The sequence below is a fragment of the Cryptomeria japonica genome, chromosome 4 (genome assembly GCF_030272615.1).
Source record: "Cryptomeria japonica chromosome 4, Sugi_1.0, whole genome shotgun sequence".
NCBI classification, from domain to species: Eukaryota; Viridiplantae; Streptophyta; class Pinopsida; order Cupressales; family Cupressaceae; genus Cryptomeria; species Cryptomeria japonica.
Genome location: NC_081408.1, coordinates 517,370,084 through 517,389,813, shown reverse-complemented (window position 1 = coordinate 517,389,813; position 19,730 = coordinate 517,370,084). Strand labels below are relative to the sequence as shown.

At 37.3% G+C, this 19,730-nt stretch overlaps 1 protein-coding gene across 8 annotated transcripts in view; it reads right to left on the bottom strand.

Moving 5' to 3' along the window:
• LOC131031236 (phosphoglycolate phosphatase 1A, chloroplastic) overlaps positions 1-19,730 on the bottom strand; it is a 194,977-nt gene that overhangs the window by 68,093 nt on the left and 107,154 nt on the right. For all 8 annotated transcript variants that reach the window (XM_059219923.1, XM_057962290.2, XM_057962286.2 and 5 more), the window contains one exon: positions 10,222-10,319. In XM_059219923.1, coding sequence (XP_059075906.1) covers positions 10,222-10,319 — 98 coding nt within the window. The remainder of the gene's footprint in view (positions 1-10,221; positions 10,320-19,730) is intronic.

The following is a 19,730-nucleotide window of genomic DNA, read 5'->3' as shown; positions in this document are numbered from 1 at the left end:
TGGCAAGTGGACTACTGATGGATAGGCACCCATCATTGTTTTGGACTCTTTGTGTTGCTCATTGCCTTGACCTCCTATTGGAGGATCTTGCCAAGATTTTGTGGATCAAAGCATGTGTGGTGCTAGAAAAAAATATATCTAAATTCATATACAATCACACATGAGTCCTCAACCTAACGATGCAATTCACAAGGCAATTAATAGGGAACCCAAAATTCCCTATTCGTCACCTTGGGTGACTTCAACACCTATGTCAACTAAATTAGTAATGACTACTTAGTACTTAATTACTAGATTGAGAAATGATTTTTTTTAAGTCATGAAAGAAGCCTACCTTGAGGCTTGAATAATACTTTGAATCCTTTGAATCAATGGTGGATTGGCATCAATCTTCCTCTCACCATTCCTCAATATTAATGCCTTCACTTGCAATTTTTTTCACTCTTAAAACTTCTTGTTGCAACTTTCAACTTTGTTGTTGAAGCTTTGGTATGAGTTGCAATGAGACATAGATGCTTATTTGTAATTTTTTTGTCAATGTTGAGGGTTTAGGTGAAGGCATATGGTTCATATTTCAAAAAAAAATGATTTGTCTTAAACAATTGTATTTTGTATCATTTTGCCACAAGGAAAGCTTTGTAATTTGTGAGACGTTCAAGAGACTCCTAAGAGTCCCCTAGACATCTCAAGGACATCCCAAAGCCCCCCAAAAGTCAACAAAAGAAGGGGACATCCTAAAAATGTCTCCAAAACATAGTCAACAATGTTAAGACGGTGAGGAGCTTACCCTCCAGGTCCCTGCATCTTAAACACCACACCTTTTGACAACTCCATTCCCTACAGTTTCATCTTAATAAGAGCACTAATATATAGTAAAGAAATCATAAAGCCGACAACTCCGAGATACACTGTAATGTCCCCTACTAGGTTTAGGCTTGTTTTAACCATAATTAACCTATTCCAATGTACTTATGACTTAAACTAAATTGATTAGGAGACAATTTTATCTTAATATGAATGAAATCAGTGATATTCCATTAATTTATTAATAAGTAACTTGTTCATCTATCATACATCCATAATTCTTAATGCAAGTGTTAAACTTTGTTACTACTTCTGTTTTAAGGAAGAAGAGAATGTGAATGTTACCCAAGTGCTTGGATACCAAATACAATAGGTTCCCTCAAAGTTTACAGATCCAAGCCCTTACCCTATCTTGGGACCCTCTCCCTCAAGGTTCTCGGGACGTTGATCCCCACCCTCTCTTGGGAATTGTTATCACAAAAGCTTGCACCCTTGCTAAGCTATCAACTAAGCAACCTTGTGAAACATGGAAACAACCCCGAAGTGTGGGACCTTGCACAAGGGGGTTGAATCTCTGGAGAAGGCCGGCTTCCTTCTCACTCCAGGTGCAGGTGTCGAACCAACTAAAGACTTCAAAACTAATCTTTTAACCTATCCTAACAGCTTGAAGAGGAAGAGGAGAGAATTGCTTAAAATGAAAGGAGGTGAAGCACCAAGAGGAGATAGTTCCTCTCCCTACCGAAATGACACAAGTAATTAACTGAAACACCCTGAAGAAGCACAACTTTCAGTTGTATGAGTGACCCCAATGCATATATGAAGGTTAGAATTCACTGAATACCAAGAGGGGAGAAGGATTCCCACAAGTCACACTCAGAAAACTAGCTAGCACAGCATATATGAAGAGAAAAAGCCAAAAGACATACACCTATGATGGAGGTAAGAAAGCATACACATCATACATAAGTTGAAAAGAGGCAAGAATGGTGATTTTCAATTAATCATAAGGCCAAAAGCCAATCTTACAGTTGCAGAAATGCAAAAGATTACTAGTCTTCAAGAGAAGAGAAGAGCATAAAAAAGCTCAAGGCAGCAGGGAGAAAACCCTTTACAATGAGGCTTAAAAGCCATTATATAGAAAAATGGGTTACAATGGTGATCATGACCCCTGCATGTCAGTCTGGAAGTGTAGGGAAGTACATGCACTTGGCTTGTACATGCAAGCAACCTAGCCATACCCACAAAGGGAAACCCTGAGAAGGTGGATTGACTGACCTTCCAAAGTCAGAGTATGCAGTCATGACACAAGTCACCAAGCATGGCCCCGTACCTCTCTTGATGGAAATCCTGCCAAAAACATTAAATGCACCCTTGTGGCTCCACAAAAGAAAGTGTACAAGTCCCCAAAACTGTCGGAACATTAAAAGCCTTGAGTGTCGATCACGCCATCCGAAAGTGTTGCAAGTCGGAAGTAGGCTTGGAAGACTTCGGAGACCGGACTCTCGAAGTGGAGGAAGACAAGGGAAGGAGCAAGGAACTACGGAACCTCGGGGTTCCGGAGTTCCGGGATAGGAGAAAGGAGGGCTAGGAAAGGAAATTCGGAACCTCGGGGTTCCGGAATTCCGGAGGAACTAGGGAGAGAAGGCAAAAGGAGAAGGAACTCCGGAACCTCGGGGTTCCGGAGTTCTGAGGAACTGCTCAAAGGAACTTCGGAACCTTGAGGTTTCGGAGTTCCGGGATAGAGAGGGAAAGGGTTAAAGAGAGAAGGGGAACTTCGTAGACCGGAGTCACCGTAGTTGGACAAGGAACTTCGGAGCCTGGGGGTTTCGGAGTTGCGGGGTTGAGGAACTGGGACTTCGGAACCTGGTTGAGGAGTTGAAGACTAGGAACTTCGGAACCTGGGGGTTCTGGAGTTTCGGGGTTGAGGAACAAGGAACTTCAGAACCTACGGGTTCTGGAGTTCCGAGGTAGAAGGACAAGGAACTTGGGAACCTGGGGGTTCCGGAGTTCCGAGGTTGAAGAAGAGGCGGCAAAGGGAAGGAACTTTGGAACCTCGTGGTTTCGGAGTTCCGGAGGAGGAGAACAGAAGAAAAGCTAAGGGAAGGAAGGGAACTTCGGAACCTTGGAGTTCCGGAGGAGGAAAACAGAAGAAAAGCTAAGGGAAGGAAGGGAACTTCGGAACCTTGGAGTTCCGGATTTCCAGAGCAGGAAAGAAAGCGGCTAAGGCAAAGAAACTCAGAACCTCGGGGTTCCGGAGTTCCGAAGAAGAGAAAGAGAGGGCCAAGGAACTTCTGATAAGGTAACACTTCAATCCATGATTTCACTGCTTTTATCCTTGATCAACTGGGGCATCGCTGATCCATGGAACATATCTCTGATCGATTGTCATTGATGGACCAAGGGTGTCATAAAAATGACAACAGGAATCACCCTATTGTCTGGATTTAGACTGCCCTCTTGTAAACATCTCATTCCCATCTTCTTAAATACTGACAGTAATAACATGATTTAGACTATAAGTATGCTAACTTCTCGTGTATTATGAATATATGTAAAATTAAGTATGATTGTCATACATATTACAGTCTATATTAATAATACTATTAAATTATGCATAAGAACATTATCAGGCAGCATACATATTAAGCACATCCTCATGCATACCACCAAGAGCAAGGATGTTACCGCCTGTAACTTATAAACAGTTCTGATCTGATTTGATCTGATCTAATCGATGGTGATCTCCTGGACCCTTTTGATTCCTTTCCTTTATATCTCTCAATGTTAGGGAGAGGTCACACCTCCTCATCATGTATGCCCTTTGGCAAGAGACACACCCTTTCACCATTAGCACCCTTTGAAAGAGTGCAACTCTTCATTATTTCTGCCATTTGAAAGGGACACAACCTTTCATAATCAGATCTGCACTTCTGATTTTCAAATTGTCCCCCTCTCAAATTAGGTTCTCTTCTCCCTTTTATATCTTATTGTTGAAGGAGTCACAATTTTTCCTTCCATGTCTTTTGACCATTCATCAACTTAATTAAATTTAATTAATTATATTTAATTATATTCTTTTATATTTTAATTTAATTTTTTAGTTTTATTCTTTTGTATTTTAATTTTATTATTATTATTATTTAATTATATTTCAAAGCAGGGACATTACATGCACCAAAGCCTAAGACCTGCCAATCTAGAGGGTTCTGAACATTAGTGATAGGGGTAAATGTTATTATGAAAGAGAACAAAGAAGAAGACAATTTCAGTTTGCTGGTCCATATCCAAAAGAGGACACATTTTCAAAAAATTTAGTAGCAAGGCAACCACTGACAGCTGTAATAGGAATTATGACAATGAGTGGATCTGAGAGTCCCTGAGATAGGATTAAGAGGAAATATGATGCTACAAGTGTTAAGAATATACCGAATGATCTTGCACGTGGACAACAACAAATGATGCAACAGTTTATGCAATCAACACCTTATTACTTCCTAAACCCCAATATTAAGTCACTTCATAAAGTTAAATTATGTTTGTTAAATATTTATATTTAACTTCAGTATTTTAACATTATTTAAAATAAAATATAAAAACACCATAAATCGCCAAGATATCATCAATTTAAGCAATCACCGACCATCCAAAAATAGAAGTACTACCAACTGACCAAGTCGGCAACCAAACAGATACTTACTATATAGTAAGTACAAGAAAATTGTCCGAAATACCTCTAGAAAGTGTCATGCAGCTCCATTGAATCATCTGAGCACATTGGTGACATCAAAATACTCCTTTGATCAAGCTCACACAAACCCAAAAAGTCAGCCCCAACTACACTACAAGAGAACCCGAAAATGGGGAAATTACAATGTTGTTGCAGGTGGACTATTGATCAATAGGCACCCATCATTGTTTTGGACTCCATGTGTTGCTCATTGCCTTGACCTCATATTGGAGGATCTTGGCAAGATTTCGTGGATCAAAAGCATGTGTGGAGCTAGAAAATAATATATGTAAATTCATATACAATCACACATGGGTCCTCAACCTAACGAGGCAATTCACAAGGCAATGAATAGGGAACCCAAAATTCCCTATTCGTCACCCTGGGTGACTTCAAGGCCCATGTCAACTAAATTAGTAATGACTACTTAGTACTTAATTACTGAATTGAAAATTGATTTTTTTTAAGTCGTGAAAGAAGCCTACCTTTAGGCTTAAATAATACTTTGAATCCTTTGATTCAATGGTGGATTGGCATCGGTCTTCCTATCACCATTCCTCAATATTAATGCCTTCAATTGCAATTTTTTTCACTCTTACAACTTCTTGTTGCAACTTTCAACTTTGTTGTTGAAGCCTTGGTATAAGTTGGGATAAGACTTGGATGCTTATTTGTAGATTTTGTCAGTGTTGAGGGCTTGAGTGAAGGCCTATGGCACATATTTCAAAAAAAAAACGATTTGTCTTAAACAATTATATTTTGTATCTTTTTGCCACAAGGGAAGCTTGGTAATTTGTGAGACATTAAAGAAACTTCTAGGCAGCGTTCCATGGAAACGCGTTTCACCCCCTTTTGGGCCGTGTTTCAAAGACGAAGACGTTTTCGGGACAGGGAAATGAGGACATGACGTCTCCTGCCGTCCCGCCACCACCACCGATGCTCCGTCGGAGATGAGGAATCGTCTTTGTGTCTCCCAAGGAAATGTGGAGACGTTGAGATATCCCCAAGTCTTCTTGGGAGACGTCTTGGTGGTTCCAAGTCTCCTTGGGAGACGCCTAGGCAATTCTTGAGGGGTGGGGAGACGTCTAGACATCTCCCGTCGCCTAAACGTAAAAGGCAATGCGAAAATTAAATTTAAAAAAAAAGTGCTATTTTTGGGGGTTGGGGGGTAACACTAATATGGCGTGGGACCCACCCCTTCCCCCAAAACAACACAAAACCACCATATTTCATTCACATTTTCAAAGTCTGATTTTTTTTTTCAGCAAGCTAAAGAGGAGGAAAAACTTGGAGAAGTGTGATTTAAAGAGTGAAAAGAGTGAGTGCAAGTGTGAGAGGAGTGAGATGGAGCAAGAAGAAGAGGACAAAGAGCATTCTACAACATTTTGGTGAGATTTTTCAAGCACGAAGTAGGGTTTTTCAGATTTTCTTGTTTTTTGTTTGTTTTATTTTCTGATTTTGAATTCTTTGTTTGTTTAAACATGTTTTTATTTATTTATTCATCTCAAAATCAGATTTGATGTTGAATCTTGATGGCAAAATGATGAATGAATCATTCATCATTTTTCCATCAAGATTCAACATCAAATTTTATTATTTTTATTTTAAATAATATAAATTTATAAATTGTAAATTTTGTTTTCAAAATTGAAATTTCAAATTTGTATTTCAATTAGTTAAACTAGGCTAAATTTATTTTTATTTTTATTTTGTGAAATGCAGTGTCACTATCACAATGAGCTCCCATGACATGAGTGAGGATGAGATGGAAATCCATTCTCATAGTGAACATGTTTCAGAATTTGAACCTGAGAACGAGGGGGGTGACTATGGGGCTGATCCTAGAGCCCAATCTAGTTCCATGGCGAGTGCACCAACTAGTACAGGTTGCCCTTTTGAGTTGTTGGCACAGTTTGCTAGGGGCGCTTATGATCCTAGATCACCTCTAAGACAGTTTGCTTCAAGAGTAGAAGGCACATCACGTACAAGTGGGGGAACAAGGAAGCGGAAGTGCAACATTTGTGGGGTTGAATGGTTTGGTAGCATCACTAGAGTGAATGCACACTTCTTTGGAAAAGAAAAGGTGTGGATCATTGTAAGTTTTTGAAGGAAACTAAAAATATAGAGTACAGAATTGAGATGAACAAGCTTTGCGGCGTTCCAGATGACACACATGGTTCAGTCCCTACTACTTTGTCTGCTACGGCAGCCTTTCAACAGAGCCAGCAAGTGCAACATACTTCTCCTCATGCATCGCAGACAAGAGGAATGATGTTTATACCTTCATCCACTTCCACTTCTAGTGCCATGCCCCAATCACGAGAGGCTAGGGGGACAAGGAAACGCAAGTTGCAAACATCACAGAGTAACCCCATAGCTGATATGTTTAATGTGCAGCTGAGAGATGAGATAGATGAGTCCATTGGCAGGTCCTTTAACAATGGCATCCCAATTCATGTTGCACGATCTCCTTATTAGGGAGATGATATCTATGGTAGCGAAAGGAGGACCATCATATGTGCCACCAGGTGAGACGAAATTGAGGACCTCAATCTTGGATAAGAGCTATTCCAAGATCAATATTTTGATGCAGAAGATGAAGGCATGTTGGGTGGCATCTGGGTGCAACATAGTTATTTTAATGACATTAGCCATCGTCCACTCATCAACATCATGGTCACATGTGCAGAGGACCCATACTTCCTTAGAGCAATTGATTGTACAGGGCATCGCAAAGATGTTGATTTTTAGTTTCAGGTCCTCAGGGAGGCTATTGAGGAGGTTGGGCCACAAAATGTGGTCCAAGTAGTGACAGATGCAGCCCATGTGCTAGATGCAGCCCATGTGTGTAGAGCAACAGGGAAACTCATTGAGGCAGCCTATAGACATATGTGGTGGACCCCATGTTGTGTGCATGCCATGAACAATGCACTCAAGGACATGGGGAAGAGTGACTATATTAGAGGAATGGTCAGCGATGCAAGAGATGTGCAGATGTTTATCTGCAACCACCACACTTCACATGCACTCTTCAGGACCTTCGCAAAGAAGGAGCTCTTGAAACCATTTGAGACCAGATACGCATCCTATTTCATTCTCTTGGAGAGAATGATTGAGTTGCAAGAGGCATTGTAACTCATGGTTATGACTAATGAGTGGAATAGGTGGGTTGAGGCCAAGACAGAGCAGGGGAGAGGGGTGAAGGAGATAGTGAAGAGTGATGTGTCTTGGACTGATGTGAAATACATTGTCTCCATCATTTCTCCAGTATTCCAGGTCATCAAATATGGGGATGGGGATGCACCTAACCTTGGAGAGGTGTATGAGTGCATCGACTCTATGCTTGACCAGATGAGGGTTGCTATGCGAGTGAAGGACCCCTCTCTAGCATTCTACAATGAGCACATCCGGCCAATCATTCGGCGCAAATGGGACAAGTCGAACACTCCTTTTCATATGGCTGCCTTTGCCTTGAGTCCTAAGTGGTACAAGGCTAGACTGGGTAGAGTGACACTGATTTAAAATGATGAAGTGAAGGTGGGTTTCTTTAGGTGCATAGAGAAGATGTATGATTCTAGAGATGCTGGCATAATTCGCACTGAGTGGGGAAGATTTGCCACTCTTAGAGGCTATTTAGATGCGGCAAAGATGGATATAGAAACTATGGCACAGGAGGACCCATTTTTGTGGTGGAATTGTCATGGTCTGAAATCTTTGACCACCATTCTAGCTATCTATCTGTTATCCCAGGTTTCCGGTTCTTCAGCTGCTGAGAGGAACTGGTTTACATAGAGCTTCATCCACTCTCTTACGAGGAACAAACTTACCTCTAAGGGAGCAGAGAAGCTTGTGGTTGTACACGGTGCTTTGTGTCTCATGGACCGCAAGACACTTGTGTACAAGGAGAGTCCAACGACACAATGGGATGTAGAGCCAGAGGAGCCTTCACAGATTGATGAGGATGATCCTACCACTTCAAATGCAAGGCTGGTTGGTGTGAGCTTGAGGGATCTTGACCTTGAGTCCAGCAGTTCCAGTGATGAGGAGTTTGCAGATGATTAGAGGCCTCCCTTCACTACATTGAGTTTTGACATTTTGATTTTGGCATTTTGTCTTTTGTAATGTTATTGCTATTAGTATCTATATTTGATACTCATTGTAATGATGAATCATGTAATCATCTTTATAGACTTTGTGATATCTCATATGACATCAGATATTCATATTTCCGATATAATAGAAATCTCCAATTTGACAATTACATTTGTCAAATTTTATTAGCAATTAGCATTCAAGAAATCTTTGTATTTAGATTTACTATTTCAAATTTTGCTATGTTATAATTTTACTAATTTCCTATAGTTTCATTTAAAATGTAATTCTTATACTATTGTATTGTTATACATCTTTTCAAAACTAGTTTTTCAAGTACTATAAGTATATGTATAAATATATCAGCACCACCACCCCGCCACCCCCCTATCGTCGTCCCCCCACCGTCCCCAAACTTAGGCGCTTTGTCCTCCCATCCCTACGTCCCCAACGCCCATGGAACACTGCTCCTACGAGTCCCCTAGACATGTCAAGGACATCCCAAAGCCCCCCAAAAGTCACCAAAAAAGGGTACATCCTAAAAATGTCTCCAAATCATAGGCAACAATGGTAAGATGGTGAGGGGACTTACCCTCCAAATCCCCACATCCTAGGGACGTCTCCATCTCAAAAACATGAGAATTTTGGAAAGGGATGCATCCCTATGCAAAATTGACAAAAACTAAATAGCACACCTTTTGACAACTTCATTCCCTAGAGTTTCCTTCTTAATAAGAGCACTAATATATAGTAAAGAAATTATAAAGCCGACAAGTCCGAGATGCACCACCAACATGCTTTCAAAAGTTTCATCAATTCCAAATTCTTCATTTGAAAAACACCTTATTCTTATGAAATGGAAATAGCCAATGGTTAATAGAAGCTCTTATGTAACTTATAAGTATTCCTAAATGTGATGATGTCAATATAAGTGTATATAAATGATCAAGATTTTGAATTGATGACAATTGAAATATACGATGCAATGTATGAACGAAAAGGAGTTACTAATGTCTATATACATCTATGTTCATGCTCTCTAAACCCAAAAAAGCTAAAGGTTTAGGATGTATGGTTCTAAACATGATTTCAATATCCCTTTAATGTTCGTGTGCCATTCCAAGGTAAAACAATACCAATATATTCGAACAAACAACTATACATTGTGTGATGAAAGTTTGGTGTTGCTTCAACCTTTATAAAATATTAAAATAGCAATCTTCTCAAAACCATGCAATAAGCTATAACACCTCTTTCTCATGCTAGAAAAAAAAGATCATGAACCATAATCATCTAATGTACAAACATTTATTGCGTTTCCTTATTATGTTAACGGAAATGTGTAGCCTGCATGAGACTTATTTAAAATCCAAATTTGCAAATAAGTGCAATAAACAATGCAGGCTTCTCAATAGACTTGTTCCAATGCATTGATATAGATGATACCTAACAGTTACTCCTAGATAAGCAAATCTATTTCACTTATTTTACTAACAAAGGTTAACAAATAAATATGATAGCATAAAAAATCAATGTTAGGAAGTTCAAATGACAATGAAAATGTACCCCAATCACAATAGATGAGCTCTAAAATGTACCTGCCCATTCTTGTGCATCAGTAAAGTGACCTACAGCATCACAATTGGTAGCAATGAAAAGGCATCCTGGATTCTCTCGAATACAAAGTGTTCCATACCTATGATTTCCAACCCAGTTTTGTGAGTACTCTTAAGTTCTTAACAAACAAGTGCAGAGCATATGTATATTATTTCCAAATTGAAATGAAATGAATAATTAATTAACGTTCACTAGTATTCAATATAAGATTAATGGGATTATAAAACATGAAATGCCAATAGGACCAAAGAAGTGGTTTAAAGAAAATTCTAATACAATAAGTATAATTTCAAGGACTAAAATAAAAGTGTTGTTTTATTTTGCCTTTTTCAAGAAATTAAAAAACAAAAAAATGTAATGGATAAAACCTCTTTTTGTAATGTCCCTAACAAAAAAAAATTCAACAACTTGCCCTTTTTCAATGTTTACTCAAAGGCATTCCGTCAAATAATTGGTGGAACATTGAAAACCATTCAATGTTTTTTTATTTTTATGATTAACAACAGCTGCAACTCTTCTTTCAAAACATGGGAATATTCACAAACACTTTGTTATGCAAATTAAGCCACAAACATTTTAAGAAGAAGATGGCAAAGAGTTCAATAATTGGTTTCAAATTTAGAAATTTTAACCCCATTTGTAAATCAATTGTGAGTGTAGTCAAACAATCGACATGAAAACTGCAACGTCTCCATTTTTGGGTTCTCTTGAATTACAATTGGCACTGACCTTCAGGATGTGTGTCAACCTTAATAGAGGGGTTATTTAATGTTACCCTTGAGCTCAAATGGTCTAGAGGACTCATATGACGCTCTCTGAAGTTATTTCTGACTTCTAGTGTATTCTACAAGATTCTTGGAGAGTGCATATTTATATTTAGTCACCCAATTGGCTTCATTTCTCAATATTCATAATTGGGATCACTCTGGTACAGTCAGTTTGATTCTGATGCTCTTCGGCAATTTCTGAAAAATGGGTGCATTAATGACTTTATTTTAATTATTTTTTCTAAGGTTGTTTAAATTTTATTATAATATTTAAAAAGTGAATTGTTCAACCCCAATTTCTTTTTTTTGATTTTTTAGTTTACCAATGTAAAGATATTTTCTGCCTATGTGGTGTAGATTGGAAATTTGAATGTAAGTGCTCATACATTTATTATTTGGCCAAAATACACGCTTAAACAACAATTCATAACAGGCTTAACATTGCAGAGAAATAACAGCATACAAACAAGATCTTGTAAGAGTAAGTACCTTAAATCAAGTCTTCCATTAACCTTGTTGGTCTGATACATACATTATGAGTAAGAGTGAGCTACAGAAGATAAAGAAGATTCAATCCTTGGAGAATACATTCACTAGTGCAGCAATAAGCTTTTCAAAACTCATAGCCCTGTCAAACTGCCCCAAAACACTTTAATGCAATTAACTCTGAAGATAAATCAGTCCACACTTGCTGTAGAAACAGAATTTTGAAACAATGATTAGAGAGCAATCACTTGTTGGCACTCCATAATGTTTTTTTCTTTGCTCAGAAGAACCTAAGGCACATGCTGACTTCAATCTTCAAGACTGACTGCTCAAAAATCTGCACATAAATGATCTCTAATCACACCAAAATCCAACTGATATACCAAAACCTTAGCCACAAGTTGCAAGAATATGGAGAGACTAGGATGAATCATCCCTACTATTTCTGAAATGATCACCAGCAAATCTGATTCTTCCTGAAGCAAGGAACTAGCGCTTCCAAAAAGGGGCGATTTTTCTTAAATAATGTAATATGTAGCCCTGTTTTGCTTTGTTTTTTTCTTTTATTTTTTAATGTCTTTTTGAATTGTTTTTGCAGTATAATCAATGACAATAATATTGCAGACAAAGAGATAATATTGCAACAACTTTTCTGTTCAGAAAACAATTAATAGTCAGAAATAACACAACTGAAAATTTCCAGATTTAATTTGATCTGGAAATACAACTTTTCTCAAAAATAAAAGCAACCTAGTTCATAAAAAATACACTACATATCTAGATCCAACACACCCAAAAAATACAGTAATAGTTTTGCTTCAGCTGCTCACAAAAATCACCAAAATATCACTCCAAAATGAATACCAACCCTCGCAATCTGCTCCATAGGCTACAGTGAAGGTATGCAAGGAAGTGCGGGTCTAAAACACCCAAAAACAACAAGTGTAACCTCCTCAAAACCCTAGACGCCTATCAAAAGAGTGTATGGCCAGCATATATTAGTGTACGACCAGCTTATGGGTGTATGGATTGCATGAAATAGGAAATATTTGCCTCCAAAGCTCCTCTACAAACTCAAATCTGCAACTGATAATGCTTCTTCAAAATAAACTCCAGCTATAAAATGATTGGTTGCATAAACTGATTCACAATGAAGCACTAGCGTGTTCCCTAAGTGAAAACAACAATAAATTCTCCAGATTCTATCTTTCACTGATGTGGAGAATGTCACCTACAAGGGTTTCCGTCCTCATAGAACAAAGAGAAGCAATCTCCTCCAAAGAATAGCAAAGTTTAATATCCAAAGTCAACATGCTGAAAATAAGCTCACAAAGTGCCTTTTATAGACTCCTCCAAAAAGTTCAAACTTTTCCTCTAGGCCTTTGTAATCTAACAAAAAACATCTCTTTTAAATCACCAATGTCTCATTAAATATTAAGGGCCCATATATTTAACATAAATCATTTTTCACTTCATAACTGGACTGATATAGTCCTTTATTAAATAAATCAAAATAATAATAAAGTTAAATCTTTAATTTAACTTTATTAATTAATAACTTATCATTATTTTATTTAAAACCACAGGACTATATAAAATGTTGAGATAGTTGTCAAAACCGAACCCACTGACAATACTAAAAATAGTAACCTTGTCAGCTGAACCCAAAGTTCCACTTCTCTAATACAAGTAAGGTTGATGAAGAGGTCAATGAAGGTGTTATCTCATGCATTTATAAGAGGAACCAAAAAATGAGATGAGACAATTTTTGATGAGTTGGAGGCCTACAAAGGTTTGGACGAAATGATCTTTTCTTCAACCCAAGCAACTCAAAGGAGGGAAAACGACTAAGTAAAAAAGAATCTTTCAATTTTTAGCTTAATACTAGAAGTGGAAACTAGAAATTTGAAAGTTTGAACAAGCTCTAAATTTCATTCTTAGTTCTTATATTTTTAAAAGTTTTCTTTGTAGATTTATGGTGGGAGAATTATAGTGTTGGCACACCAAATCTTTAAAGTTTAAAGGATAGCTATCCATGTTTTGTGTAATGTCCCCACTTTGAAATAAAATTCAATAATAAATGATAATAATAAAATTAAAATATTTAAAATTAAATTAAAATATAAAGTAAAATAATTAAATATAATTAAATATGATTAATTAAAAATTAATTAAGTTAATGAAAAGTCAAAAGAAATGAAAGGAAAGGTTGTGACTCCCTCAACAATGAGATATAAAAGGGAGAAGAGAACCTCATTTGAGAGGGGGGAATAATTTGGAAATGAGAAGTGCAGATCTGATTTAAATGATATGTGTAGATCTGATTATGAGAGGTTGTGTCCCTTTCAAAGGGCAGAAACAATGAAGAGTTGCACTCTTTCAAAGGGTGCTAATGGTGAAAGGGTGTATCTCTTGCCAAAGGGTATACATGATGAAGAGGTGTGACCTCTCCCTCACATTGAGAGATATAAAGGAAAGGAATCAAAAGCATCTAGTAAGATCACCATGGATCAAATCAGATCAGAACTGTTATTAAGTTACAGGCAGTAACATCCTTGTTCTTGGTGGTATGCATGGGGATGTGTTTAATAAGTATGCTTAATATATGAAGCCCGATAATGTTCTTATGCAGAATAAATAGTAATATTAATATGGACTGCAATATGTATGACAGTCATACTTAATTTCATATATATATTCATAATACATAAGAAATTAGTATACGTATAGTCTAAAACATGTTATTACTATCAGTATTTAAGAAGTGGGGAAGGAGATGTTCCTAATAGGGGACATTACAATTGGTTTGATACTTACATTAAGAACAAGGGATGTTTGATGGACGAATAGTTTATTTATGAATATTTAATTGATTGATTTGCGAAATATCATTGATTTGATGCATGTTAAGGTGGAGTTGTCTCCTAATATATTCAGTCTGAGTCATAAGTATCTTGAAATTGATTAATTATGGCTAAAGCATCCCTAAACCCATAAGGGGACATTACATTTTGTCCTAGCATTGTAGTGCTTGTGGGTATGAATGCAATTGGAGGATATTTGAGAGAATTCACACAAAGAAGAGAAACAAGTTGACCTAGGACCACATCGATGACCTTGTCTTTGAAACAATCTTTGCCTTCAAACCAAAAGGGTGGAGGGTCCTCATGATGCCATCAACTTAAAATGAGATTGATCCTTTTATGATTGGACTATCAAAGAACATAGTGATGTCCTACTTACTGATGAAAATCTTGCTAAATTGGTGAGAGAAGCAGCAGAAGTGATAGAGTTCGATGCAATGTAGGAAAATGAAAACCTCGAGGAAACAATTAGTCATCATTTTGATACAGGCTTACATTTTAATTCAAGGCCCAAAAAGTTTACTCTGAGAGGGGGAAGAGAGGGATGTGAATTGCATTTGGTTGTTTTTTGAATATGTAAACAATTACAGTATTGTTATACATTTATTATTTGTAATTTTGTTCTATTACAATGTATTTTTGACTTTGAAACTTTGAAATTTCAATTTTTTAGAATTTGAGAGTCATGTGACATATATAAATTTTGAACTATGACAAATTAATAATCAAATTAGACTTTTGCATTCTCTAAATATTTAAAAAAAATATATGTAATTATGAGGTATTTTTTCTATGTTTTGCCAAGTCTATGCTAAGTCAAGTCCAAGTCAAATTTTTGGGCTGCCAAGTCCGTGTTTTGGAACTGTGTGTCTCAATCTGAGTGTGGCCAATCATCTTTACAGAACAGTTATGCATCATTGACATCGGCAGCATTTTCCTAATTACCTAATACTAAGCAAGCTCACAAAAATATGTGTTGAGCTTTCATTCATACTATCATTCATTCATTCAACAACAACTGAACTAAATTTTACAATGAATGGTAGAACGTGAATAGTATTCAAGATTTGTTGTGACAAATATCAAATATTCTCACATGTTATGCATCCACTTACTACTTTGTTCTCAATTGCTCCCTAAAAAGAAGTTGGCATTATGATTGAGAGGCATAACTAACTAACTAACTATCTATCTATCTATCTATCTATCTATCTATATATATAGCTAAACAGAGTGGACATTCCACTACTTGTCTTTCTTGAAGATTTGTATGCAATTCCCCTCTTCTAATTTACCAAGATGTATGTGTTGTTAAAACCAAATCCTAGCTTTGCATGGACTTGCACAACTTAGACTTTGTCTTTTGCTAAACAACATAAGCATGGTAGTTGTCAAAGGTTTTATTTTAGGTTTGTTTGTATTTCATGCTTAAACAAACACCTTTAGTTTTGTTTACTATGCATAAATTTCCCTAGGAAAAACACAAGTACAAATTGTAAATAGAAAGTATATACTATTTACTTTATATGTGGATAAAAGATTTCTTCTTCATGAGGACAAAATGCCAACATAATTGAGAAGGATGAGTTAGTATATATTGTCAATGCATGCAAGCAAAAAACACATATTAGAGAATGAGAAGAAAAAATGTGATAATTGCAAGCCAGCATCAAGTGGCTTTAAGTTGAAAAAAATGAAGAAAAATAATATATGTAGCTATGTTAAGATATGTATGCCTTGGTGTCTTCCATAACTAAGCTTTTGTTGGACTAAGCACCTATCGAATTAAGAAGTCAATAAATGAAATGGATCATTCAATCGAATGGAGATGCAATACTCTTAATAACCCAATAGAAGCAGCAATATTTACTTAACCAAAACCCATAAAGGAAGAGAAGAAATGTCATATTAAAGTCAACATTTGTGCACTTAAAGGCAACTTTACAAGGATATCCAAACCCTCTAGGCAGTCAATCAAAAATGCCAAAAAGATAGATCAGAGTTTTGTGACTCGCCACGACTCACCAAAACTCCGCGAGTCATGGGCCGAGTGACCCTCGGCGAGTCCTGGGTGGCTCGGACCCGGACTCACCAAGTTTTGGACGAGTCATGGTGAGTCACATGACTCGGTGACTCGACTCAAACCCGGCGAGTCCCGAATCCATGACTCGGCCAGCGGAAAATACCGAAAAAGTAAAATAAAAACACGTTAAACAATGGAGGGCATCAGATCTGCCTATGAAGGGGATGCGAGTAAGTATCATCCCATTTGGGATATCAATGACAAGAGGTGCCAGGCCCGGCTTCACAAGCCCCTTCATGCAACTGCTTATTACCTCAATCCGGCATTCCATTTCCGCCTTGATTTCAAGGCAGATGAGGAGGTTCTTAGTGGGCTCTACTCGGTGATAGAGCAAATGTCGCTGGTCATAGCAGTAGTATAATCCAGCAGCTAGAGGTCTTTTCTAATGCAAAAGGGGAGGTCTTCTCTCATCAGCTTTGCAAAGAAAATCAAACAAAAATGCAGCCAGGTAAAATGTATATTTTAAGAAATTAAGAGCATAATTTTAATTATATGTTATTCAATTTGTTATTAATTATTAAATGAGGCAGATTTTTTTTTCCTTTTTCTCATCTCAGATAGGTGCTGGCAGATGTTAGGTCCTAAAACACCAAATCTTCAACGGGTAGCCATTCGTATTTTGAGCCAGCCATGCAGTGCTTCCGGTTGTGAGCGCAATTGGAGTATGTTTGAGCACATACACTCCAAGAGGCGCAATAGACTGTCTGTGGAGAGGTTGAATGATCTAGTCTTTGTTCATTACAACCTCCGTCTTAGACAGAAACAGGTTATGGACCATGACAACACCCCAGTCACGCTAGAGGAGGTTGATCCAGAATCAAAGTGGATCAGTGAGGCTACAGATCCTATCTTTAGTGATGAGGACTTAGATTGGATCGACCAAGTAGATAGAGAGGCTGAGGTTGTAGCCATGGTAGAGGAGGAGGTTAGAGCGCGAGCAGAGCTAGAGCTAGAGCTAGAGACAGACATAGTTGATGTTGGTGAGGGTAGAATGGAGTCACGGGCAGAGAGTATGGCTGCTGACGCATCCAGGACCTACCTTAGACGCCTTCGTAGGAAGGACCCAGGCTCCTCTGAGCCATAGACTTGTACTTGTTTTACTTTTGATATATGTGTGGAACTGGAACATTTGAATTTTGATGTCATGGATTTCATATTCCATGAGTTTTGTAATATTTTTACATTTGACACTATTTATATATCTATGGTTATTGGTTGCTATTTCCTTCAACTACAATTTGCGTTTATACTAATGTGATCGATGTATACTTGTGTATGTGATCAAATTAACTTCTATTTGATGATGTTACTGTGTATTTAAGGTTTGTTTAATAAAGGGTGCATGAAACAAGTTTTAAATCCTTAAAACTCACTATATTTCTTGGTTTTTTCACTTTGTCGAGTCCTGGCCAATCCGAGTCCCGAGTCGAGTCACCCTTGCCGAGTCCGCGTCGAGTCTGAGTCCCGTTTCTATGAGATAGATAGAACCTTAAGCATGATTGGTTTACTACTTGCTTAATCTATGACTAGTGAAATGTGTATAACTTATGATCTATCCAAAAAATGTCAAATAATCAAAAATGTACATAACCTATCCACGAACTGTCAAACTTGTTCAAAAGAGGTTTGGTGGGTGTTTAAATCCAACTACATTCATCTAAACAAATTTGCCACATGTTGAACCTATACGAGCATCTAATAGAATTAAGGTGCCATTTACCTTGCAATCATATGTATTTTTCATGTGTCTCCAACACCCTTTGAAAGTTTTGTTGGATGCCTAGAGTGAATTTGAAAATTAATTTGTAATTTAATTCTCTGAGAATCTTCGCATTAGTTGTCCTATGCATTCATGAAGAAAGTGGAACACAACAATGGCAATTGCAATCAACTTTTGGATCATTATATGCACTTTCCCAACTCAAGGCACTAGGATTGAGGAGTGGAGAATCTTGTATGACAGATGAGACCCACACTAGTTGGTCATTCCATTTTGGAGTTCTATACTTTTTCAACCGTCAGAGGTTATGACACCAAACTTGCCTTTGTGGGGGGGGCAATTGATTGTGCCCATGTGATGTCCATGTGAGGTCATTGATGCACTTGCTATTCTCAAAAAATGCTGTCCAAGGTGGGTGTGGGGTTTTTACATGATACCATAGTTTTGGTATCTGTAATGTACCCTTCCTAGTTTGCCCTAGAAATTGCCCTAAAATCACAATTACAATAAATTAGGGTTAGGGTTACGTCTTACCAAATAAATATATCTTTAATGATATGATCCTGGATTTGAATCTTGCAATCACAACATGAACAACATATGCAAATATACATACATACATACATATACATATATATATATGTGTGTGTGTTGAATCATTAGTGTTGATGTGTTTTTTATGACACCTCAAACACAAAATAAAATACCAAATTATTATATCCCCTCTTAAACAAAGAAACCTTATATGCTGAATGATGTGATCAAATAAGGAAACTCCAAGGTTTACAATGCGAACAATCGACTTTATTGCTCGAGATAGACTCAGTTTATAGATGTGATAATGCTGAAATCACAAGGGGACTTACGTTTATGAACTCCACTACAACGTAGTTTCTTTTAAACATGGATAAATAAAGATAAAAGGGATAAGGGTTGAGAAAGTCTATGCTAATCCTAAGAATGTAAGAGATGACTATTGACTCGGTGCAACCAAACCAAGCTTTTCTTCACCATGCGGGAACAACTACACAAAGATGTTGCAATCTCTTAGGGACAAGCGAATGATTTTCAGATTACTTATGCACACCAACATCATGAACAATGAGCATATAGCAATTGAAGTTAAGCTTTTAATCAAGTTCAGTCTAACCACACACTACGATTTGCAATCAACAAACTCCAAGTGGTATGAACATAAGGTTTCACCATTCATCAACAATAAAGCCTTCCATCCATCTAACACATCTAAAATATGAGAAGTGGAGACCATGCAACAAGTTGAAATAGCACACAAATCCACCATCACTTCAATGAAAATAGTATGTTTATTACAACCAGCCTTGGCAACAATCTCCTTTTCTCCTACTCTACTCTAGCCCTAACTACTACTAACTGTCTACCTATTTAATAATAACCTTTACAAATGAGAGAGTTGAGCCTTATATAGAGGACTCAATACAATGCAATGGCTCAGATTGATTCAAGATCAACAACCAAGATTACAAGCCAAAACCCTAATTAGGGTTAGTTACAACTAACTCCTTTTGGCCAATGAAATAATTACATCTTG